A 27,011-nucleotide genomic window follows, 5' to 3' on the forward strand; every position below is an offset into this window, starting at 1 on the left:
TTCACCAGGTTACTTTGCAGTTTATTACGATAAATCTCATTTTGTACATCCATACATAAATAGCGACATATTTCAGCTGTTGTGAACAACATTGGACAGAAGCATCAATCAAATCCAAAATATTAACAAACAGATCTACAACACTGGCTACATTGAAAGATGTATAAATTACAGGATGCATGTAAACCATTCTTCATCTGTCATCTCAATCTTTCACCTTGTTTGGCAGAGAGTAGAGCGAGCGAATACCACAGAAAACAGGGGATACTTAACACTATAGTGTATGGGGCTTTACATACATAGGGCTACGTAGCACATTCATAGCAGTTCCTAACACTGTCATAATCACTACATAAGCATTTATACATGCAAATGTCAGCTAAGCTTATCAGCCGCAAGTTGCCATAAGATAATGCAGTGACATCTACCAACCTGCAGTTGAGCATAAACGTGAATGTTTATGTAGGGCATATGAAGGCATTATACTATAAATGTGTTATGGTTTTTTGGTGTGAAGCCCCGCCTACAGTAAAGTATAACTGGATTGAATCAGGAAAGTCCACTAATACCAAAATATTGTATAAATGGACATATCCAATAAGTTGCATATAACCATGTAGTTGTATTAATATGAGTTTGTAAATGAAGCAACAACATCGAAGCCTGTTTTACAATCACCCAAACACAGGAAAACTTTTACAAAATTTGGCAGCACAACAGTTTGGCAGTGTTCATTTCTATTAATAATTCCATTTAGTTTGTATTAATATAAACCTAGAATTTGACTAAATCTAAAATAAAATGACTTTAAGGGATATATATATATATATATAAATATATACATATATATATATTTTTTTAGAAAAATATTTCATTTAATGCAGCATTGTACTTTTGAATATAAAATGAATCAAATTGCACAACATTTGTATGATACTTAAGAAAATGTTTTTTATAGTTATTTTATATGAGCAGTTAAAATACATAAGTATTCAGATGGTTTCAACATTGCCAATTTGCAAAAGCTTCAATCATATTCATCATATCTATATATATCTTATAAGGTCGGATGACATCCATAAAAATGACACAACCAATTGATTCTTGGTCAGTTATCTTCCCAATTTATTTTGTGGGGCGGCAGGTTAGCCTAGTGGTTAGAGCGTTGGACTAGTAACCGGAAAGTTGCAAGTTAAAAAAAAACCTGAGCTGACACGTACAAATCTGTCGTTCTGCCCCTGAACAGGCAGTTAACCCACTGTTCCTAGGCCGTCATTGAAAATAAGAATTTGTTCTTAACTGACTTGCCTGGTTAAATAAAGGTTAAATAAATATTTTGTTTTAGACTGTATGTTGTTGTTTAAAAAATTAAATATTTGAAGAATTTCCCCAAGAACTGAACTTCTTTTTCTCAAGAGGACCGGGTAAAAGACTGCTGTTCTCAAACTCTCCAATGCTTTGTTGACACCCTGTGAAGAATATGCCACATATCAACATCTTTGAGCTTTCAGTTTGAAAAACAATCAGTACGGGGACTGCATTTTTTATGCATATTAAAGTATAGTCGTAAACCTAACTTGAAATTGTGCATTTATCTTAAAATCACATTCTTCAAATTAGGATTTGGGTTTAAGATACAGTAGCACAGTGAGTACTTCTACTCTTACAGAAAACAAATACATGACAAAATAAACATGTCAAAGTATAAATATTAAATCGATATTTCAGAGTTGGAGTTTAGAGAGGTGGATATTTTAGAGTCCAAGTATATTTAAAAACAACATAACAATCATTGTCTTTGTATAATATTTGATCATGTCAGTCATAATACAATTATGAAATGTATATTCTGAAGGTAGCATGCTCAAGCAGGTGGTAGAGTGAAGGGAGAATAGGGCTGTGTCCCAAAAGTCTTAATGTTATTTCCTTATCTCCTTCTCTTGTCTCCTTCTCTTGTCTCCATTTCTTCAATACCACTGATAGGTAAAGGTGATAAATAGAACCTCAAAATATAATTGATATACTAAATATATACAATTATTAATATTTTTCTCTCTGTCTCTTGGGACTCAAAAATTAAGTTTGTTTTGTCTGACGATTCATACCCAAAAAGTTATGAACAGATGAGTCTATGTCCCGTGTCAAATCTTGAGTAGATCCAGCTACATATATATGCCAAATCTGGAATGAATGGAAATACCTTTCCTTAATCTGGAATGAATGGAAATACATTTCCTCATTTTATTCAGTGTCTATATTTTTTCATTAATTTGGGGTTGAGGCATACAGTTGGATCTAAAAAACACTTGTCCTGGTACGTGAACTCATCTCTACACCAGACCACTTTTGAGGCCTGAAAACATCTTACTAACTTTTGTTTTGAAGTGAAGTGTCCCTTTAAGACTATTGGGACCCATCCTGAGGTGGAAAGATGGCTGGAGGAAGGGATGGAATGATGGTGGATAGATAGCTGGTGGAGGCGGGTGGAATGGAATCCTAGTTGAATCTAAGTATTCTATTTGGGCCCCCTTTTCTTTCATGCATACTGATCTTAGAAGACTTAAACAATATGGTGGAAGTCTATGGGCTAGCTAGGTTTCACTACATTAGGAGGAGGGGGAGGAGGAAGGGAAGCTACTTCCGGGAATTGAGATGCAACCGACCTACAACTGTGCAGAATGAAAGACAGATAGACAGAGAGACAGGATAGAATGCTGCAAGTTAAGAAAAGCAGAGATTTGGAAAAACAACAACACATTTGGCTGGAAGAGTTTCTCTCTGGCTTTCACTCTCCCGCTCTCGCATGCTCCTTCCATGCCCAGCCGCCGCCTCCTCACCCTATCTCTCTCACACCTTACCCCGGGGTGGCCAATCTTGACCAAGGAGAACCGCAGGGATGTGTAGGCTTGAGCCCAGCACTAACACACCTGATTCAACTACCGGTAGTTAACTAAGCACAATCTTCAATGTAGACCATGATTAGTTCAATCGGCCCTGAATCCTACAGGGGTGGATATGTTGGGTCTGGAACAAAAGCCTGCACACACTGAGTTCCACCCCATGCCCCCCCCCCCCTCACTGCCTGTCGTTAGAGAGCATGTTGAAGAGTGCCTGCAGCAGCCGGTCATCTCTGTGCCTGTAGGGCTTGGCGCTGTAGAAGCCGTCACTGTAGTCACTGTAAAGGCTTTCATCCTGCCCGGCCCGCTGGTACTGGTTGATCCTGTCCAGGGCCTGGTACAGCTTCTGGGGAGTGATGCGAGGGCCTGCTCCCCCTGGAATGGAGTATGGCCTGCCCTGGTGCTGCTCTCCCCTGCTAGAGGGGGCCTTTTCTGGGGACTGGGGCAGGGCGGCGGGGGTCTGCCGGTTGAAGGCCATCTGGAGGAGACGCAGGAGGGCCAGGGAGGGTGACAGGGGTGGGGAGGAGGGCCTCATCTGCTTCATCTTGGGGGTGGCAGAAGGAGGGGGTTGAGTCTTCTGCGGTGAGTGGGCCTCAGCCTGGGTGGACAGTTCCTATAGGGTTGGATAGAGAGAAAGACAAACAAACATACAGACAGAAATGGTTTAGTGGATGAGGTAAGTAAGTTACACAGAATTGCATTTGAGGTCTGACGACAGTCGACAGACCGTATTTGCACATGTATATCTAACTATCTCATATGTAGACACTAGCATGGTTCAGGAGATAATAAATATGAAGTTAAAAAGAGGTGAAAAGTCCCTTTAATTATCACACTCACCTCCATCATGTCGTCCATGTGCTCTACTCCTCTACGGTCATTCTGGACAGCGTTGTAAGGGACATACACTCTGGGTTTCTTCATGTGCTCGGGCTTCTCTGACGTGCCGTGGAGAATCAACTTCCAGGTCAGGATCTGGCCTTCATTCTCCATCCGCCCGGACTGACAAAGGGAAATAGAAAAATAGTGTAAAAAAACACCCTGTTTAGACAATATGTTGATACAACACAATGCCTATGCTATGTGGCATTTGGAGCAGTTCGACCACTGTAAATGGCCAGCTCCATTTTCTATAAAGTTTGAACTCGTCTAAACAAACTTTACTGGAAAGTAATGGATTGGAACTATCCCTTGACTGACCGTGTCAGTTATCTTGAGGGTCCAGGTGCCAGTGGGGTCTTCTCCCCAGGTGTGAACAGACATGAAGTCCCAGTTCCTGAAGCCGTTAGATGACATGTCCCTCTCTCTCTCTGCCAGCAGGACCGTGCTAGTGCCTGATACCAGAAAATAATAATGGTTCATATAGCCTTGTTTGGCTCCAGTTTTCAGTTTTCTATTGTATGTATGTGTTGTTTGTCAATGCATGTCTGTGTGTGTTGCTTATGGTCTAGATTCCAGTGTTAGCTAGCTGCGCTAATGTTGGTATTTTGTAGAAGTCCTTGTTGATACTAGCCAGATGGCCACAGCTAGATAACTACCTAGCAATATGACGAAGAAATACTTTAATTCACTCTCCATAATTCCATACTGCCAGTGCCAACACATAGCCAACTGTTTAGCTAGCTAGCGTTAGCATATTTGCTAAAGGACACTGCTCTAATTCGGCAGCTAACACAGGCAGCTGTTTCATGTAAACCAGCAAATCCATTGTGATTTAATTGTAAGGTCAATACTTGCTACAGTGGTTAGCTAGTTTGGAGGAAGTTTTTAGTGTTGTGTGTATTGCATCTGTGTACTTACTATAACTAGCTACCATCCCATATCCTACATTGCATATGAAGTGTGATTGGCTCATCTGTGGATGTACAGAGAAAATGCCATCTTTAAAAATAAAAATGTTTGTTGTCACCAATGTTGGCTGCCCCATGTGGGGGTTCGTGCTCTCTGATTGGCTCAAGTCAAGTTGTTGGTCACTATTCTACAAAGGGTAGGTTTGTCACTTCCGGGTCAGCACGCAGCAGGTACCACTTTTGTTCTAGCAAGATAAGTAACGTCCTCCCACTGTGATAAGTACCTCGGTGTGCTTCATGCTTTAAGGTTACAATTACGGGTTGGATTAGAATTAGGCTTAGGAGTTAGGGTTAGGGGATAAGGTTAGGTTAAGGGTTATGGTTAGGGAAAATAGGATTTTGAAATGGAATCAATTGTTTGATCCCCACAAGGATAGTGTGTGTGTGTCTAACCTGATGGGGATGTGAGTGTGATGTGTAGGTCTCCTCTCCTGGTGTACTCGATGCTGGCCTCCACTTGCACATGCTCCAGTGAGAGGACAGCGTTGTCCTGGCCATTACAGGCCTTGGTGGGGATCTCAATGGTGATCTCTCCTGCTGCTTTCAATGCCCTGGGAAAAAGACAAAGGACAGGAAGTTAGTACTGTGGTTGTACTACCACCATAACATAACATACCAAACCAAACGACATTGGTTCAACGTATACTGGCCACGATTCATATATTGTACAATCGAATACAGTCAGACAAAACATGTTCTCATTATAAATCAAAATAGTGACATTTAACCATTATTTACTGGTTATATTGGTATGTATCCACAAGTGGCATATTACTTGTGGATACATGTCAACATTCTGACATATTTCTAATGAGAGTTGTCTGTCTGAGTATAGAGTAGGTACATAACTATGACATGTTATATTGACCAGGTATGACAACACATACATTTGGATGGCCAGTGGTTAGCTCAGAATCAGGGTTAATCCGTATATTCACCCAGGATGTGAATGGCTGGAGCAATGACACACATGGATGCTTAAATACTCTGGATTATACAGAGTGGCGTGATCATGATGGCCTAGGTCAGAGTTACCTAACTGGTGGCCCAAAGGGATTTTATGTGGCCCTCAAAAGTTTCTGAGCAAAATAAATAATGCTTTTAAAAATATACATATTTGTTTTTATTGTTGGACATAAAAGACTTAATGATGATCCCTGGCCTAGGTAAAAAGGGAACTGGGTGGCATGCCAATGAGTCGCTTAATCCCAGCTGCCTGTCAAAGGGACATGATCAAGAATTGGGTTGTACAGACATGTTTTGTGTTTGTCCTTTGTGTTTGTAGTCACAAATAACTTTATCCATAGCTAATATTGTCTTCATAACCTAATCTCTTCCATTGATGTTTGGTTAGCAGAGGCAAGTAAGGCTGTTAAAGGAAATCCGAACTGTGGACTACAGTCTCTTATAGCCTGTAAACTACTGTCAGGGTAAGGAACCATAACTGTAAACTCTAAAATACCAAACCTATTCTTTGAACTGAAGGTCATTTGGAGGATGTAGCCTAGGGCTGGTGACTAAACTATCTAGCGCTCACACGTCCTAAAGCAGTTAATCCGAAATGAAGGTAAACAAAACATCTGCTCAGATAAAAAAAAATCCTTCCTTCAGAGGTTTAATCTGGAAATAAATGTTGGCTATGCAACATTTGCCAGCTAGCTTTAGCTCTAGCTTTAAACTTCTAAAGCCTAAAAACCTAAAGTTATTAGTAAATAGAAGATTTCTCCAAAGATTGTTTGAGCCTTCCATTAAAGAAATCTAAGTCGGAATCCTAGCTTTCCTATCAATACAGACCGTGGACATACATACACACATGTGCGCATATGCACGTACACATAACATAAACACACAAAAACACAAATCTCTAGCTTTCATTTGACTGTTGTTATAATTGTTCCATATGAGAAACAGGTCAAACTACAGATGTCATTAGAAGAGCCAAAATGTAAGGACATCTCAGGACACGGGATTCTGTCCCTAATGGAATTATCGGTGCACTCTATGAATTTGCTTGTCCACCGGAATTAGTCTGAATTGAGCAATACATGGGGGCAGGTTAACAGCACTGGGTCAGTAGCCGAAAGGTCACTGGTTTCGAATCCCCGAGCCGTCTAGGTTAAAAAATCTGCCAATGTGCACTTGAGTAAGGCACTTAACCCTAATTGCTCCTGCTCTGGATAAAAGCGTCTGCTAAATGACTAAAATGTTAATGACAAATGCAAGTATGTTATGTCAGAAGGATTCGATGTTTCTGGTATACTAGAATGTTCAAGTGTCTTTGTACCTGGGCTGGAAGGAGTCATCCCTGATTATGCACTGTTTCTTCTCAGGGACGTGTTTCCAGGTGGCCGGGTCGGCCAGGTCCACCAGGGCCTTGGCATTGAGCAGGCCGAAGCCAAAACGACTGTTGACCATCAGGCCTGCCCCGTTCCTCTTCCAGCCGGGGTTGTTGGCCAGCGGGTCGAACTCAGACGTCCACACCACCAAGTGCTGCAGATCCCTCCACGTCAGCTCAGGGCTGGGGTGAGGGGTTAGTGGGGATAGACAAATAAGAAGTCCGACATGTCTCTAAACACCTAGTTCATTAGTGGAAATCGTTTAAGTCATGATTGTTGCCTTACTTCTGTTCCAGTGCGAGGGCAAATATCCCAGCAGCTAGTGGGGCGGAGGCGGAGGTTCCTGTGTGTGTCTCTGTGCATTCATTATGCAAATCAGCACTGGTCTGCAGGAAGACAGAAGTAAACAAAGTTATCATAGTTATTACAACAAAATGTGACACAAACACTCATCTCAATATACAGTGGTGTGGGGGACCTGGGGGCTAAGGTCACTCACTATTCTCTGGTCGGTGTAGTCTCCGCTGCTGTAAGCGGTAGCCAGGGTGGAGGAGCACTTCTCAGCGTACCAGGGGGACAGGCCCTGCTGGGAGGCACTGCTGATGGAGATGGTGTAGATGCTGTCTGTGTAGCCGTCGCAGTCGCAGTTGTCCCCCTGGCGGCCCCCGTTTCCTGATGCCCACACGAAGATAGAGCCCTTCCCTCCCCGGCCCTGAGGGGAAGGAGATGGGTGAGGAGTTAGTGTTAAGTTTGTTTTTACTAGCCTTTTGCTTAGGTTCCTTGTCTAGCTTCCCTTTTTTTAAATCTAATTTCAATGTATTTAGATTATTTGTTTGGATTTTAGTTTGTTTTGACTTCTATGTGGTTAAAATGGAATAATTATATTGGAATAATAATATGAGTTCCTTATTTATAAATGAGTCATTATGAAGTGTGGAGTGCTGTTGAACGGTCAATTTTATAATCAATATGAACTTGGTGATACAACAGAATAACATGATGTAGATTCATGGGATGCTATTTTTTTAAAGGGAAAACGAGAGGACTTTGGTTTGTTACCTTCTGGATGCCGTACTCAAAGGCTTTTGACGCAAGGCGACCGGGACCCTCGACCGTTTTTCCATCGTCGTTGGGTCCCCAGCTGGCACTGTAGATGTCCACGTGGTCCGAATTGAAGCCAATAGAACTGGCCTCGATGGCATCCGTCACGATACCGTCCAACATGCGGATCCCTGCAAGTCAACATGATGGAACAGGATATATTTGATTGACTGTAGTTGAAGTGTTTTGCACGTTGTGCGGTCTTGTGCCCATATATAAAACATGCATCAAATCAAATTTGATTTGAGACATGTGCCGAATACATCACCTTACAGTGAAACGCTTACTAACAAGCCCTTAACCAACAATGCAGTTTTAAGAAAAATAAGTATTAAGTACAAAATAGATGAGTAAAAAATTACAAATAATTAAAGAGCAGCAGTAAAATAACAATAGCGAGGAAATATACAGGGGGTACCGGTATAGAGTCAATGTGCAAGGGCACAGGTTAGTCGAGGTAATTGAGGTAATATGTACATGAAGGTAGAGTTAAAGGGACTATGCATAGATAGTAAACAGAAAGTAGCAGCAGTGTAAAAGAGAGGGGGACAGATGGACAATGCAAATAGTCTGAGTAGCCATTTGATTAGATGTTCAGGGGGTCGAAGCTGTTCAGAAGCCTTGCCGTGCGGTAGCAGGTAGAACAGTCTATGACTAGGGTGGCTGGAGTCATGCCAAATCTTTTCAGTCTCCTGAGGGGGAATAGGCTTTGTCGTGCCCTATTCACGACTGTCCTGGTGTGTTTGGACCATGATTTGTTGGTGATATGGATACCAAGAAACTTGAAGCTCTCAACCTGCTCCACTACAGCCCCGTTGATAAGAATGGGGGCGTGCTCGGTTCTCATTTTCCTGTAGTCCACAATAATCTCATTTGTCTTGATCACGTTGAGGGAGAGGTTGTTATCCTGGCACCACACAGCCAGGTCTTTGACCTCCTCCCTATAAGTTTGTCATCGTTGTCGGTAATCAGGCCTACCACTGTTGTGTCATTGGCAAACTTAATGATGGTGTTGGAATCGTGCCTGGCCATGCAGTCATGATTGAACAGGGAGTACAGGAGGGGACTGACCACGCACCCCTGAGGGGCCCCCGTGTTGAGGATCAGCATGGCAGATGTGTTGTTACCTACCCTTACCACCTAGGGGCAGACCGTCAGGAAGTCTAGGATCCAGTTGCAGAGGGAGGTGTTTAGTCCCAGGGTCCTTAGCTTAGTGATGAGCTTTGAGGGCACTATGGTGTTGAACGCTGAGCTGTAGTCAATGAATAGCATTCTCACATAGGAATTCCTTTTGTCCAAGTGGGAAAGGGCAGTGTGGAGTACAATAGAGATGGCATCATCTGTATATCTGTTGGGGCGGTATGCAAATTGGAGTGGGTCTAGGGTTTCTGGGATAGTGGTGTTGATGTGAACCATGACCAGCCTTTCAAAGCACTTCATGGCTACAGACTTGAGTGCTATGGGTCGGTAGTCATTTAGGCAGGTTACCTTAGTGTTTTTGGGCACAGGGACTATGGTGGTCTGCTTGAAACATGTTGGTATTACAGACTCAGTTATTACAGGGACAGGTTGAAAATGTCAATGAAGACACTTGCCAGTTGTTCAGCGAATGCTTGGAGTACACATCCTGGTAATATGTCTGGCCCTGCGGCCTTGTGAATGTTGACCTGTTTAAAAGTCTTACTCACATCGGATACGGAGAGCGAGATCACACAGTCGTCCAGAACAGCTGATGCTCTCATGCATGCTTCAGTGTTGCTTGCCTCAAAGCGAGCATGGAAGTAATTTACCTCACATGGTACAGTGCCTTGCAAAAGTATTCATCCCCTTTGGAGTGTTTCCTATTTTGTTGCATTACAACCTGTAATTTAAGTTGATTTTTATTTGGATTTCATGTCATGGACATACACACAATAGTCCAAATTGGTGAAGTGAAATTTTAAACAATCACTTGTTTCAAAAAATTCTACAAAATTAAAAAGTGAAAAGTGGTGCATGCATATGCATTCACCCCCTCTGCTATGAAGCCCCTTAATAAGATCTGGTGCAACCAATTACCTTCAGAAGTCACATAATTAGTTAAATAAAGTCCAGCAGTGTGTGCAATCTAAGTGTCTAAGTGTCACATGATCTGTCACATGATTTCAGTAGATATACACCTGTTCTGAAAGGCCTCAGAGTCTGCAACACAACTAAGCAAGGGCCAAGCAAGCGGCACCATGAAGATCAAGGAGCTCTCCAAAAAATATCCAACACTTTGAACATCCCACGAACCACCATTAAATCCATTATTAAAAAATTGAAAGAATATGGCACCACAACAAACCTGTGAAGAGAGGGCTGCCTACCAAAACTCACGGACCAGGCAAGGAGGGCATTAAGAAGCAACAAAGAGACCAAAGATAACCCTGAAGGAGCTGCAAAGCTCCACAGCGGAGATTGGAGTATCTGTCCATAGGACCACTTTAAGCCGTACACTCCACAGACCTGAGTTTTACAGAAGAGTGGCCAGAAAAAAGCCATTGCTTATTGAGAAAAAATAAGCAAACATGTTTGGTGTTTGCCAAAAGGCATGTGGGAGACTCCCCAAACATATGGAAGAAGGTACTCTGGTCAGATGAGACTAAAATTGAGCTTTTTGGCCATCAAGGAAAACGCTATGTCTGGCACAAACCCAACACCTCTCATCACACCGAGAACACCATCGAAGCATGGTGGTGGCAGTATCATGCTGTGGAGATGTTTTTCATCTGCAGGGACTGGGAAACTGGTCAGAATTTAAGGAATGATGGATGGCGCTAAATACAGGGAAATTCTTGAGGGAAACCTGTTTCAGTCTTCCAGAGATTTGAAACTGGGGCGGAGCTTCACCTTACAGCAGGGCAATGGCCCTAAGATACTGCTAAAGCAACACTTGAGTGCTTTAAGGGGAAACTTTTAAATGTCTTGGAATGGCCTAGTCAGAGCCCAGACATCAATCCAATTGAGAATCTGTGGTATGACTTAAAATTGCTGTACATCAGCGGAACCCATCCAACTTGAAGGAGCTGGAGCACTTTTGTTTTGAAGAATGGGCAAATATCCCAGTGGCTAGATGTGCCAACCTTATAGGAACATACCCAAAGAGACTTGCAGCTGTAATAGTTGCAAAAGGTATCTCTACAAAGTATTGACTTTGGGGGGGTGAATAGTTATGCACGTTCATGTTTAGCTTCCAGGTTAGAGTCACGCTCATTGAAAGCGGTAGCTGTACCCTTTAGCTCAGTGCTGATGTAGTCCATGGCTTTTTGTTGGGGTGTGTACGTGCAGTCACTCTGGGGACGATGTCATCAATGCACTTATTGATGAAGCCAGTGACTAATGTGGTGTACTCCACAATGCCATCGGAAGAATCCCGGAACATATTCCAGTCTGTGCTAGCAAAACAGTCCTGTAGCTTAGCATCTGCGCCATTTGACCACTTCTTTATTGATCGAGTTACTGGTACTTCCTGCTCCAGTTTTTACTTGTAAGCAGGAATCAGGAGGATATAATTAAGTCTCGATGTTTTGCTCACCTGAGGTAGAGTGAGCAAAACATCGAGACTTCCTTACTATTAGATTTCGTGCACCAGCTGTTGTTTACAAATATACACAGACCGCCGTCCCTTGTCAAACCGGAGGCGGCTGTTCTATCTTGCCCAGGCAGTGTATAACCTGCTAGCTGTATGTTATTCAAGCACGACTCGGTGAAACATAAGATATTACAGTTTTTAATGTCCGTTGGTAGGATATGTGTGATCGTAGTTCATCTATTTTGTTATCCAATGATTGTACGTAGGCTAGCAGTACTGATGGTAGAGGCAGATTACCCACTCGCCGTAGGATCCTAACAAGTCACCCCACCTACGTCCCCAATATCTCCATCTCTTTCTCATGCGAATCACCTTGTCTGAAGTAAATCCTTGGTGTCGGACTCGTTAAAGAAAAAATCTTATTCCAGTACGAGGTGAGTAATCGCTGTCCTGATATCTAGAAGCTGTCACGCCCTGATCTGTTTCACTTGTCCTTGTGCTTGTCTCCACCCCCCTCCAGGTGTTGCCCATCTTCCCTATTATCCCCTGTGTATTTATACCTGTGTTCTCTGTCTGTTTGTTGCCAGTTCGCTTTGTTCGTTCAAGCTAACCAGCGTTTTTCCTGTCAGCTCCTATCGTTTCCCAGCCTCTCTTCCCTTGTCCTCCTGGTTTTTGACCTTTGCCTGTCCTGACCCTGTACCCACCCACCTGACCTCTCTGCCTGACCCTGAGCCTGCCTGCCTGTATCTTTGCTCCACCTCTGGATTACTGAACTCTGCCTGACCCTGAGTTCACCTGCCGTCCTGTACCTTTGCCTTCCTCTGGATTTTCGACCCCTGCCTGCTTTGACCTGTCTTTGCCTGCCCCTGTTGCTACAATAAACATAAACGTACTTCGACAGTCTGCATCTGGGTCTTACCTTGATTCCTGATAGAAGCTCTTTTCGGGCATTAGAGATGGAGGCAGAAACATTATGTACAAAACATTATGTACAAAATAAGCTACAAATAACGCGGGAGAAAAACACACAATAGCACAATTGGTTAACTGGTGTAGGCCTACATAAAGATCTGATAGATTTTCTCATTTTAATATTAAATATTAGCTACCTCCTCTGTGGAACAGGTGCCCAATTGTTGCTCAGTCATTTGGTAAAGTGGTGTTGCGTAATCATCCACTCAAAAAAGTAGGCTGCCACCAGAACAACTTCCCTTCCAGCTGCTGTGTGGGTTACCCAGATGCACGCACGCACACACACACACACACACACACACACACACACACACACACACACACACACACACACACACACACACACACACACACACACACACACACACACACACACACACACACACACACACACACACACCAGGTGTGCTTGCGTTACATCTATTACCTCCAACCTTGGAGTTGTACGCCACCCCGACTCCACATTTATTGTTGTCTGCCTGCATGGCGATCTCACCGGCACACCTGGTCCCATGCCTGAGTACATACAGAAACAGAAAACACAATTACAACTAAACATAACTTTTTCTTTACAATCTGTCCGTAACGGAATGAAGTTATATTTTCATATACATGTAGCAGTGGATTCAGAATACACCAGTCTGATCCAAACTTTTGTGAACTGGTTTATGGTAAATCTCAGTATTGCTTACAGTAAGCTTTAAATTTCATCAAAACTTTGCCGATCCACTATAAAACCTCTGGAAGAGTGCCAGTGTCACTCGATTTACTTCGGTTTTGGATACCTAAGATCCTTCATCTCATTATGTGCTTGCCATAGAAAATATTGATACTGAGGGGAAATCTTGTCAATTGAAAATGAAAGGCCCTTTGGTTTCATGTCATTTGGCATGCTTATAAGAGACAATAAACAGCCTGCTGCTGTAGTCTAAATTATACAGAGAGCTCCCAGAGTAGATTGACAACAAAAGAGTGGGTGGGTAGTGGGGTGGGTTGAGTGTGTGTGTGTTTTTGTGTGTGATCCTCACAGCTGTTATAGAGTGAGTCCTCATTTAAAGGAGAGAGAGAGCGAGAGAGAGAGAGAGAGAGAGAGAGAGAGAGAGAGAGAGAGAGAGAGAGGGAGAGAGGGGGGGGGGGGGGAAGGAGCATTGAAACATTGAGGGTTTTAGTAAGTGGTTTTCTGTGTGATTTTAACGTTTCCCAACAGATGAAGCCATTTTCTCTCTCTTCCTCGGCTTCAAATCAAATTCCGACGATGTGGTGTAATTGACTCTTTTCAGTTGTTATGGTTAGGATCTACCATATTAATAGATTTACTATAATTATACTATCTGTAATATTGTAATTCTACGTCTATGGGATCTACCACCCAAGCAAACACTACTAGGCACAATGGCAGATAGTGGAAAGGTTTAGTCGTTAGCCTGACTTTCATTCCTATGAACTACTTTTACTGACCCACACACTAGCTGTCACGTTCTGACCATCGTTCGTGTGTGTTTTCCTTGTTTTAGTGTTGGTCAGGACGTGAACTGGGTGGGCATTCTATGTTGGATGTCTTGTTTGTCTATTTCTATGTCCGGCCTGATATGGTTCTCAATCAGAGGCAGGTGTTAGTCATTGTCTCTGATTGGGAACCATATTTAGGTAGCCTGGGTTTCACTGTGTGTTTGTGGGTGATTGTCCTTAGTGTTAGTTTGCACCAGTTTAGGCTGTTTCGGTTTTCATTACGTTTATTATTTTGCACTGTTTGTATTTGGATTCATGTTGCTATAGTCACAATAAACATGGATCGCAATCTACACGCCGCATTTTGGTCCGACTCTCCTTCACACCTAGAAGACCGTTACAGAATCACCCACCACCAACGGACCAAGCGGCGTGTCAACAGGCAGCAGCAGCAGCAAAAAGAGGAGTTACGTTGTAAGGATTTCTGGACATGGGAGGAAATCCTCGACGGGAGAGGACCCTGGGCTAAACCAGGGGAGTATAGCCGCACCAAGGTGCAGCCGAAGAAGGAACAGAGGCAGCAGGAGCAGCAGCAGCCGCAGTGGGAGAGAGCGTCATGGGAGGACGAATTAGACGGTAAAGGACCTTGGGCTCAGCCAGGAGAATATCGCCGTCCCAAGGAAGAACGGGAGGCGGCGAAAGCGGAGAGGCGCTGGTACGAGGAGGCAGCGCGGCGTCGTGGATGGAAGCCCGGGAGTCAGCCCCAAAAATTTCTTGGGGGGGGGCTAACAGGGAGTATGGCTACGCCAGGTAGGAGACCTGAGCCAACTTCCTGTGGTTACCGGGGGGCTAGAGAGACCGGGCAGGCACCGTGTTATGCTGTGGAGCGCACGGTGTCCCCAGTGCGGGTGCACAGCCCGGTGCGGTACATTCCAGCTCCGCGTATCGGCCGGGCTAGAGTGGGCATCGAGCCAAGTGCCATGAAGCCGGCTCTACGCATCTGGTCTCCAGTGCGTCTCCTTGGGCCGGCTTACATGGCACCAGCCTTGCGCACGGTGTCCCCGGTTCGCCTGCATAGCCCAGTGCGGGCTATTCCACCTCGCCGCACTGGCAGGGCGACCGGGACCATTCAACCGGGTAAGGTTGGGCAGGCTCGGTGCTCAAGAGCTCCAGTGCGCCTGCACGGCCCGGTCTATCCGTCACCACCTCCACACCCCAGCCCTCCGGTGGCAGCTCCCCGTACCAGGCTGTCTCTCCGGCCCATCCGTCCAGAGCCTTCCTCCTCTCCAGCGCTGCCGGAGCCTCCCGCCTGTCCGGCGCCTCTGCCGGAGCCTCCCGCCTGTCCGGCGCCTCTGCCGGAGCCTCCCGCCTGTCCGGCGCCTCTGCCGGAGCCTCCCGCCTGTCCGGCGCCTCTGCCGGAGCCTCCCGCCTGTCCGGCGCATCTGCCGGAGCTTCCCGCCTGTCCGGCGCATCTGCCGGAGCTTCCCGTCTGCCCGGCGCCTCTGCCGGAGCTTCCCGTCTGCCCGGCGCCATCGGAGCTTCCCGTCTGCCCAACGCCGCCAGTGCCGCCCGTCTGCCCAGCGCCGACAGTGCCGCCCGTCTGCCCAGCGCCGCCAGTGCCGCCCGTCTGCCCAGCGCCGCCAGTGCCGCCCGTCTGCCCAGCGCCGCCAGTGCCGCCCGTCTGCCCAGCGCCGCCAGTGCCGCCCGTCTGCCCAGCGCCGCCAGCGCCGCCCGTCTGCCCAGCGCCGCCAGCGCCGCCCGTCTGCCCAGCGCCGCCAGCGCCGCCCGTCTGCCAGGAGCCGCCAGTGCCGCCAGTCAGCCAGGGGCCGCCAGTGCCGCCAGTCAGCCAGGGGCCTCCAGTGCCGCCAGTCAGCCAGGGGCCGCCAGTGCCGCCAGTCAGCCCAGCGCCAGCGCCGCCAGTCAACCAGGGGCCGCCAGAGCTGCCAGTCTGCAAGGAGCTACCAGTCTGCAAGGAGCCGCCAGAGCTGCCAGTTAGCATGGAGCAGCCAGGGTCGCCAGTCAGCATGGAGCAGCCAGGGCCGCCAGTCAGCATGGAGCAGCCAGGGCCGCCAGTCAGCATGGAGCAGCCAGGGCCGCCAGTCAGCATGGAGCAGCCAGGGCCGCCAGTCAGCATGGAGCAGCCAGTGCCGCCAGTCAGCATGGAGCAGCCAGATCTGCCAGTCAGCCAGGATCTGCCAGAACTGCCAGCCAGCCAGGATCTGCCGGATCTAACTACCTGCCTGAGCTTCCTCTCAGTGCTATGCTACCCATCAGTCCCGAGCTACTTCTGTCCCGAGCTGCCCCTCTGTCTCGAGCTGACCCTCTGTCCCGAGCTGTCATTAAGAAGGGTCACCTATCTAGGGACGCTAAGGAGGTGGACTAAAACTGTTATGGAGTGGGGTCCACGTCCAGCGCCAGAGCCGCCACCGCGGACAGATGCCCACCCACATCCTCCCCCATAGGTTTAAGTTGTGCGTCCGGAGTCCGCACCTTGGAGGGGGGGTACTGTCACGTTCTGACCATCGTTCGTGTGTGTTTTCCTTGTTTTAGTGTTGGTCAGGACGTGAACTGGGTGGGCATTCTATGTTGGATGTCTTGTTTGTCTATTTCTATGTCCGGCCTGATATGGTTCTCAATCAGAGGCAGGTGTTAGTCATTGTCTCTGATTGGGAACCATATTTAGGTAGCCTGGGTTTCACTGTGTGTTTGTGGGTGATTGTCCTTAGTGTTAGTTTGCACCAGTTTAGGCTGTTTCGGTTTTCATTACGTTTATTATTTTGCACTGTTTGTATTTGGATTCATGTTGCTATAGTCACAATAAACATGGATCGCAATCTACACGCCGCATTTTGGTCCGACTCTCCTTCACACCTAGAAGACCGTTACACTAGCCTGTAACCTACAGTACAACATATAGAGTACCAGTCAAAAGTTTGGACACACCTACTCATTCAAGGGTTTTTCTTTATTTTTTAATATTTTCTACATCGTGGAATAATAGTGAAGACATCAAAACTATGAAATAACACATATGGAATCATGTAGTAACCAAAAAAGTGTTCAACAAATCCAAATATATTTTATATTTGAGATTCTTCAAAGTAGCCCCCCATTGCCTTGATGACAGCTTTGCACACTCTTTGCATTCTCTCAACCAGCTTCATGAGGTAGTCACCTGGAATGCATTTCAGTTACGAAGTATATGGCTCCCAGGCTAGATCTCTTGGACATGTAGTAGAATAATTCAATATACAGCATTTTCCAGTAAATGTTGAAAATTGGTCAGTCTATAGATTCCCTGGGAAATGTATTTCATTTAAAAAAATTCACATTTACCGTAATATATAAAGCAAGTCAACGAGGAACCCTATCAATATGACTGTTATAACATTATTTTACATCAACAGCTCCAGTTGGATCATCTGTGTGTGTCTGATACACAAAGGAGATGATTGTGGACTTCAGGAAACAGCAGAGGGAGCACCCCCCTATCCACATCGAAGTGGAGAAGGTGGAAAGTTTTAAGTTCCTGGGTGTCCACCCACACAGACAGTTTGGTGAAGAAGGCGCAACAGCGCCTATTCAACCTCAGGAGGCTGAATAAATTTGGCTTGTCACCCAAAACCCTGACAAACTTTTACAGATACACAATCGAGAGCATCCTGTCGGGCTGTATCACAGCCTGGTACGGCAACTGCACCGCCCTCAACCATAAAGCTCTCCACAGGGTAGTGCGGTCTGCATAACGCATCACCGGTGGCAAACTACCTGCCCTCCATGACACCTACAGCACCCGATGTCACAGGAAGGCCAAAAAGAAAATCAAGGACAACAACCACCCGAGCCACTGCCTGTTCACACCGCTATCATCCAGAAGGTGAGGTCACTACAGGTGCATCAAAGCTGGGACCGAGAGATTGAGAAACAGCTTCTATCTCAAGGCCATCAGACAGCTAAACAGCCATCACTAACTAAGAGAGGCTGCTGCCCACATTGAGACCCGATCACTTCACACTTTAATTAATGGATAACTAGTCACTTTAAACAATGCCACTCTAAATAATGTCACTTGAATAATGTCGACATATCTTACATTACTCATATCACATGTTTATACTATATTTTATACCATCTACTGCACCTTGACTATGCCGCTCGACCATCGCTCATCCATATACAGTGGGGCAAAAAAGTATTTAGTCAGCCACCAATTGTGTAAGTTCTCCCACTTAAAAAGATGAGAGAGGCCTGTAATTTTCATCATAGGTACACTTCAACTATGACAGACAAAATGAGGAAAAAATCCAGAAAATCACATTGTAGGATTTTTAATGAATTTATTTGCAAATTATGGTGGAAAATAAGTATTTGGTCAATAACAAAAGTGTATCTCAATACTTTGTTATATACCCTTTGTTGGCAATCACAGAGGTAGGGTGTTACTGTAAGCCTGCCCCCTTCTGATATGGTTATTTAATCGACAGAGAGGATGCCGTAACTAGGAAGTGAATTACATGGGTTTTATGGTGGCCTTCAGACTGCATGGGACCTTGATCCATGATGAATAACATTCTCTATTACTACTGGAGATGACTCATTTTGATGGGATACTATGCTAGATAGCCCACATAAATATAGGCATACAGTATGCATGTAAATCATGAATATACACATTATGGTTTGAAAACAGATGAATGTGTGCGAAAGTCCTACCTACACACTTAAAGCCCTACCTACACACTCCCATATGTCACAAATAGCCATGATAGCAGGTATGTCCCTGAAATAAATAACCAACTTACTTGTTCTCATTGGTGGAGTCGTACCTGGGGAAGGGGTCAGGGTCGTTGTCATTGAAATCGTAGCTGGCTGCTGTGTCCTGGATAAGGACGAGACAGGGAAATCACAGCAGGATTCAGAACCCAATCTGGCAACCCACTTAACAGGTTACTAGACCAAGGGCCAACCTATTGTCACTGAGATGGACTGTATAAATAACATCTATGGATGGTTGAACCCCAGACAAGAGGAACACGGAGGAAATGATTTAGGGCTGAAACAAAGCCATTCGGTTTGAGAGAGGGGAATGTATAACACTTGTCAATATGTCTTTGTCTTAAAGGTTTATTGCTAAAAGGTTGAAGTAACTGAACAAGACAATATAATCTGCAGTTAAAATGAGCGTGTGGACAATGCATCTAATAATTCTAAAGTTTTTATTTTGAATCAGAATCATTAAAACCAGTCTGCTCTAATGTACATGAAAACAAATAAGCTCAAGAAAATGACTTTTAGTGTCAATTAAGGCAAGAATTAATCTGTGAAAATTATGCAAATGAAAGCAGAGGGCATCGATGAGTGAAGATGGATGAGCGTCTCACTTGAGTCCATTGATTAATCACAGCCATACTAATTATAGTCAGAGTCTATTCTATCAGCCTTGTTGTCATACTTTCTCTCCCTCCCCCTCTCTCTATCTCTCTGTCTTTCTTTCTCTCGCAATCTGCCTCTCTATATGGAGATTCTAGTGCTAGTCTGTCAATGCCTGGTGTCAGACAGAGAAATGACTGTTTGCCACCAAAACGCAGATATCTCAAGATTCACAGATTTCCTCTCATTTCAAGATTTGAGAAATGTGCCAACATGACTGTCTAATGAGCTTTGGTTAATTTTACAAAAACACCTGACCCCCAAAAAAATATTGTTCAAAGCCATCGTCTCACTTGCAATTGGGTTTGGCGACCTAAATGTTGATTATTTGAAACTTTGACAGAAACTTTTTCAAAATGAGCAAACACCAATAGTCACTAGCTAAGACTTCTTCACTATAACCTTTAACCAACTTGAGGAAAAACGTTGGTAAATGCTAAAGACAACTTTGCAGTTATACTAGCCAAGTATTATATCTGTCAAAGCAGCAACTACAAAACAATCTAGAACCACAATAACTCCTCCTATTATTGATGTCCAGTTCTGTCCTCAATGCACACTATACAACCGTCATCACCACCTATCATATAGCAATTTATTACTGCTTCATGAATGGCTGTGTAAGTGTCACTGACATTGCTATGGGAACGCTCTCCCTTACTGTTGCCGTGGAAACATGGTCTTACATAGTTGGGGTAGATGTCGGTGTGGTTCCACTCCAGACCGTCGTCCAGCACGGTGATGACCACTCCTTTTCCTGTGAACCCTTTCTTCCACACAGGAATCACGTGGAGGTCCAGCTTGGGCAGGGAGGACGACGTCCGAGTGTCTTGCTGGAATGGCCGACACAGAGGGGGAAGAGGAGAAGGAGAGAGAGAGAAGGAGAGGGAGAGTAGTTTAAGTTGTTTGTAGTTAAATCATGTGCACAGTACATTAAGCAATAAAGGCATACTCCAGGATTTTGGCAACGAGGCCCTTTATCTACTTCCCTAGAGTCAGATGAACTCATGGATACCATTTTATTTCTCTGAGTGTAGTTTGACAAAATCCTGAAGAATCCCTATAAGACAAGATCTCATGACATTGGCACTGGATTTCCATATAGGATTTAGCTCCCATACGACTCAAACAATGGAAAAAGAACAGCACAGCTGTGGTGCCTTAAGAGTGAGGTACTCCAACTAAATTGCGTCTGTGAATATCAAGTATCATAGGCCAGTATCCAAAACAACGGAGAAAGGTCAACTGAAGATGGCCACCTCGCTTTGCTAGCTCCCTCTTCGCTAATGGAGGCTGTCATGTTCAAAGTTGACCTTCAGGAATTCATTATCAGCTTGTTGCTTTCTTTGTCCTGGCTGAGTCCACTCTCTTGACCACTTACAGTAGGAAACCCTTGGCGTAAAGAGCATGCAGGTTAATACTTCCATACAACAAAATTACTCAACTAAGTGGATCACTGAAGACCGCACTAAGGTTGAGAATCTTGCGACGCATAATAAAACAATAATACTTCATGATTGTGCCATTGTGCGAGGCCAAGCCTCTATCACCTCTACCAAGCCTCTGTCTAATCAGTGATACCTTTAATGTATTTCATGTAGATATATGTGTATATGTTTGGGGTACCCAACTAGTGTTAATTGGCTAATCAGTAGGGAGTGAGAGTGCAGTGGTCCTCCCTGAGGGGAGATGGGATGATTCAGAGCAGGAGAAGGGACTAAAAAAAGACTAGGAAAGTCTTGGAGCTGCTGTGTTCCCTCCCGCATTATGCACAGACACTGCAGAACGCCACCCAGTGCAATGAGTCATCGCTGTGATCTCTCTATCTCTCTCTTGCTCTCCTTTTTTCTCCTTTCTCCTCTTTCTCCTCGCTTGCTCCGTCTTTCTTCCCCATTTCTCCTCTTCTCCTATCTCTCTTCTTCCTATCTCTTTTGCACCCCTTCTTTCTCTTTTTCTCTCTCTTGATCCCTCTTTCTTTCCCATTTCTCTTCTCTTTTGGGCCATCTCACTCATCTTCCCTCTCTCTCTCTGTTTTTCTCTGACTTCTAGAGGAAGTGAAGAGATGGGGGGTGGTAGTGGGAGATTGGAGACTGACTCTGTTTGAATGATCATCAAAACCCTCAGATTCATCCTTACAACACAAATACCACACCATTAATTTCTACAACAGGGACGGTTGACAAAACAATCAAATGTACAACATTTTCCCCCTATAGATATCCTACCAAATGACCAAAACGTATAAATGTGTCAGACTATCAAATATTCTGTAAGAAATCAGGCTGTGGGGTCCTGTTGACGGCTTCTGTAACTCCTTTGTCTTGGTATCGTATTGGATGACTCATCTATTGACTGGCACGTAAGCTGTGGGCTCCAAACAGCCTTGCTCGCACGCACAAGCCAACATTTAGAATGGACACTTACAGTAAACAAACACATCGGCATCCACACACTCTTACAGTATGTGCACAAACTGAAACCTATACACACACACACACACACACACACACACACGCACACACACACACACACACACACACCACTTGACAGAGGGAGTAATCTAAATGTATTATGAGTCACTACTTTGATTGCATTATCAGGCAGTCACCCACTCCTACAATCTCTATCTCTCTCCATCTTCCTATCTAAACATCACTTTCACCATCCAATCCTTCTCTCCATCCCTCCCTCTCTCCATTCTGTCTTTCTCCCTCACTGCCTTCTTCCCCTCACTCCAACCCTCCTTCAATTCTTCTATCCATCAGTACCTCCATCCCTCTGTCCAAGTCATGTTCTTCATTCCTCCCTCCGCCTTTTTGCCTCTCTACACACTCCTTATCCCCTCTCCTTTCACTATCACTTTTTTCCCTTCAACTTCCATGTCATTCCTGATATCTCTCATTAGCTTTATCTCTCTTCCTCTATCCTTCGTTTTATGTCCTCCCACACACACCCTTATTTATATTTTCCCTTGGGGATTACTACTATTTAATTCTTTATTTCTTTATTTTTCTTTCTTTCATATTTGATATCCCTGACTGAAAGTCCTTAGGTCTGGCCTAGACCAATCAGAGGTCTGTAACAAATGAGTGGACAGGTGTAGATGTTTGTCAGCTATGCCCTCTCAATGGCAGACATAAACGAGCACGTCATGACCAATTCAATTAGGGTCATCAGCTCAGATGAGTAAAAAGGATCCATCCAGATTTATTTTCTTATGTCCTACAGTGAGTGACTCAGTTCATTAAGTTCAGGGAACATAGAAAGAACGGACAAAATACACACACTGACGCACGTCACCATATTAAAACACACACACACTGACGTACGTAAACATACTCAAACACACACGCACGTGCACACACACTGATGTACGTAAACATACTCAAACACACACACATGCACGTCACCATATTAAAACACACACACACAATGACGCATGTAAACAGTCTCAAACACACACGCACGTGCACACACACTGACGTACGTAAACATACTCAAACACACACACATGCACGTCACCATATTAAAACACACACACACTGATGTAGGTAAACATTATCAAACACACACGCCCGTGCGCACACACACACACTGACGCACATAAACATACTCAAACACACACGCACGTGCACACACACTGACGTACGTAAACATACTCAAACACACACACATGCCCGTGCGCACACACACACACTGACGCACATAAACATACTCAAACACACACGCACGTGCACACACACTGATGTACGTAAACATTCTCAAACACACACGCCTGTGCGCACACACACACACACTGACGCACGTAAACGTACTCAAACACACACGCACGTGCACACACATGTCCTATCATTATGAGATAACAGATGTTGACTTAGCCAGCACTGCTGCCATGGAAAACAAATAACTAAATTAGAATTAATGACTCGCTGCATTAAATAAATGACCAAATACTGTTACAAAAGTTCTCTCCACTCTCACAATAATTGCAAGGGGGCCATAATAGCATATCAATGTTAGCAAAATCCTATTGGCATGCAATTATAACACAACTTGTAAAAGTAATGACATAGAATAAAATAGTTAAAATGGAGTATAGGTTGGTTCAGCCAAATCCTAAACACAGGATGAAGTGGATGTGTCTGTAATGTATCCGGTAGGGAATACATAGCTGTGACACTCCTCCACTGGCTTGGCCTCAGTGGGCTGAAATAGCCATTGTGTATGGCTAAATTGGGTCTTAATGTGTGACAGCCTTTTCCGTTCCACTGGATCATGGTTGGAGAGAGAGTTCCCTTACAATCTCCTGCCAGGCCAGCATGTTCAATTAAACAAATGGGTATTTTTACTGGGATTTTGGATGATTACTAATTAATTTGACTATCGCAGAGTTAAAACCTTTCTTTCACATTTCTCAAGTCTCGCACATACATATTCATGTGTGATCGCTGAAGATACTTGTCTCATCCTCACACACGTGCATGGCAATATAGACACATGCTGTTCCTCACACATGTAGGCTTTCCTTTCATTTGGACAGATCCTAATTGTGAAAGGCAACAACATTAATACATCTAAGTCTTACGCAAGACCTCTAATGAACTGGTGCTATACACACTTCTCTAAAAGGCTTGTGAAGGCAAAGCTTCTACTCATTAGGAAGCTGTCCGTCCCTGCCAGTGCTGAATCTCAGGGGCTTTGGGATTGTGTTAGCCTGGTCCCAGATCTGTTTGTGCTGTCTTTCCAATACCCAATGACTATGACCATTAGGAATTGGCACGACAGCACAAGCAGATCTGGGACCAGGCTAGGATTGTGTTTGTGAATCAGGTCAACCAGAAGGCAGCATCAGACACCAGCCGGATCTGAACTGACATCACTGATAGTCGGGTCAGAAAACATATTTTAGACTGCTGTTTATTCAGCTTTTCAGTTCTGGTCCTGGCTATTGGCCACCATGACAAGAAATAACCAAATAACTACACAGACAGACAAACAACCAAATAACCACACAGACAACCAAATAACCACACAGACAACCAAATAACCACACAGACAACCAAATAACCTAGACTATTCAAAGTGTAATTTTACACACTGGGCATGACTTATAGGAAACATATGGGAACATGTGGATATTTGGGACTTACCAGGTACCACTGCTGGTTCCACATAGGGTCATTGAACAGCTCGTCCACCGGACAGTCCCGGCATGACCCCAGTGACGCCCGCTTACTGCGCCGCTTCTCATATTGTTGCTCCGCCCACGATACCTTGACGCCCAAAGAGACAGAGAGATATGAGAAGTCTGCCATATTTAGGTTTATGCTGTATATTCGCTTACGTAGCTAATTCACACACACATGTGTTTTATTCTGAAAACTGGAGGTATTTACCCGTGAGAGGAGTCTACCAGAAGAGACACAGACGCACAGTGTGTCCAATATGGCACCCTATTCCCTTTAGTGTACTTCCCTTCTCAAAAGTAGTGCACTATAAAGGAAATAGGGTGCCATTTCAGACACGGCCATAGACAATGTTACAGATGCAGGACTGTTTACCCGATCATCCTCGGACAGGCGTTTGGTGATGTGATCGGCACTTCGTTTCGTCCTGCTGGGATGAGTCTGGTGTTTGAACAAGTAATGGTTTTCTAGCGCCCCAATCTGCAGACAGGAGGAGAGTGGTGGGTTATTGAATATTTCATAGAGGTGATGTAATACCATTATCCTCTTCCTGTCAATCCCGTAACATAGGACTGCCTGCAATTATTAATGCAATAATTATTAATTATATATTAATCAAGTGCCTTGGATCATATTACACCCGGAAGGACATCTCCCTTTAAATGTCTTGAACAGCTTGTTGAATCAGTACCTTCGATCATTCTCAAACATGGGTAGCTGTTGATATTAAATTATTATATTATAATGACAGGAAGGCAAATACCACCACAACAGCAATAGGCCTGCTAGTTTCCTTATTAGTTATATTTATAGCCGGCCTTGTTTAGCAATTTCCTGGGAAAGAGAAACACAGCTAAACCCACTGAATCTAAAAGTGCTTAGCAGAATAGCATGCACATTGTGCAAATAATGAGTCAATCACAGATACTGCTTCAAAGAAAAAGAACACTAATCTAGGATACGAGTTACTCTGAGCCACAGGTTAGGCCTATTATTATTATGGAGTTGAAATGGCATCCTACCCATCCCCCTAGCTGAATGGAAACACAGGTTAACCATTGACCTGTGTAGTCAGAGCGCTAGTTTCCTCTGAGTAGACTAGAGAGAGATAACCTGGGGGTGTATAGGCCTAATGTGTTTGTTTTGGACAAGGTGAATTACAACATTGGCGATCGACATATTTACAGAAGGTGGCTATCATCAGTATACAGCACACAATGAGTCATTGTTACAGTCTATTACATGAAATATGGATTGGATCCCCATCATTCGCCCAAATACATTGATAGACTAATTGTTTGTACTTGTTTGATGATATACATGTACTTATTGTAAAGTAACAGTGATACGCAAATACACTGATTGTAAAACAACTAAAAAGCCAATAATGGACATTTAATAGGTTACACGAGGACCGAGTTTGTGAAACCCTGGGTTACACTATTGAAATTCCCTTCTCACTCTGACCAGACTTATGAAGATGATTGACAGAGTGCACCAATCACAATAGTTGCTGTTTTTAAATCTCAGTCAAAGCATAAGTTCAGTAATGATGCTGTCTGTGTAGACTACAACATCAGGAACAAGGCTGCCATGGCACCCTCCATCTCAGCTTTCAGCATGTACACAACCGAATGAATATTACTAATAAAAAAGTGGAATACTGTTACCAAGACAAGATACTGAGCCAAACTGAACACAGAAATATGCATATTAATTGTATAGTGTAAAGAGATACACGGTTCAAAGACCACAATTGTGGGGAGCAAACTTGTTACCGGGGCGTTGCTGTGGCTCTAACCTACCTGGCGGACTACTCGGTAGTCCAGTTCTTTGGCAATGGACCTGGCGGCGTCCAGTCCTCCGGGAATCTCCACCGCCCATTCGTTGAGGTACTGTCTGTCCCCGAATGAAGCATTTACGGAACGAGCGATGGAGCAGAGAACCGCAAGAGCACAGCACATCACCATTGTTCGGCGACATCTCATTTCCATCTCAGAGAAAATACGATTAGATTAAAAATATATTTGATTGATGCTCTTGGAAGGCATACAAGACAACAAATTAAAAACAAAAATGCAAGTAATATTAAATAAATTGGCTCGACTTGCATGTATTTTTTCCTTCAAAGTGCAGGGTGGGAAAGAGTACCTGTCACGGCGTTATTGCCTTATTGAACCATCTAGGAAAGCAAGCGGAGAGTAAACCTTGGAAGTGGGCGAGAATATTTACACGTC

At 44.4% G+C, this 27,011-nt stretch overlaps 1 protein-coding gene across 1 annotated transcript; it reads right to left on the reverse strand.

Annotated features, from left to right (window-relative positions):
• On the reverse strand, nucleotides 1-27,011 carry pcsk1 (proprotein convertase subtilisin/kexin type 1). The gene is made up of 14 exons (XM_021610543.3): nucleotides 26,580-27,011; nucleotides 25,150-25,254; nucleotides 24,739-24,861; nucleotides 20,275-20,421; nucleotides 18,961-19,037; nucleotides 13,137-13,225; nucleotides 8,143-8,315; nucleotides 7,583-7,795; nucleotides 7,369-7,469; nucleotides 7,032-7,265; nucleotides 5,141-5,298; nucleotides 4,098-4,231; nucleotides 3,738-3,899; nucleotides 1-3,510 (listed from the first exon to the last, which is right to left on the reverse strand). The coding sequence occupies exons 1-14, from the start codon at nucleotides 26,766-26,768 to the stop codon at nucleotides 3,076-3,078; spliced, it is 2,340 nt and encodes a 779-aa protein (XP_021466218.2). The 5' UTR covers nucleotides 26,769-27,011; the 3' UTR covers nucleotides 1-3,075.

Source organism: Oncorhynchus mykiss, chromosome 7, assembly GCF_057628025.1.
Source record: "Oncorhynchus mykiss isolate SJ-2025 chromosome 7, ASM5762802v1, whole genome shotgun sequence".
Lineage (NCBI taxonomy): Eukaryota > Metazoa > Chordata > Actinopteri > Salmoniformes > Salmonidae > Oncorhynchus > Oncorhynchus mykiss.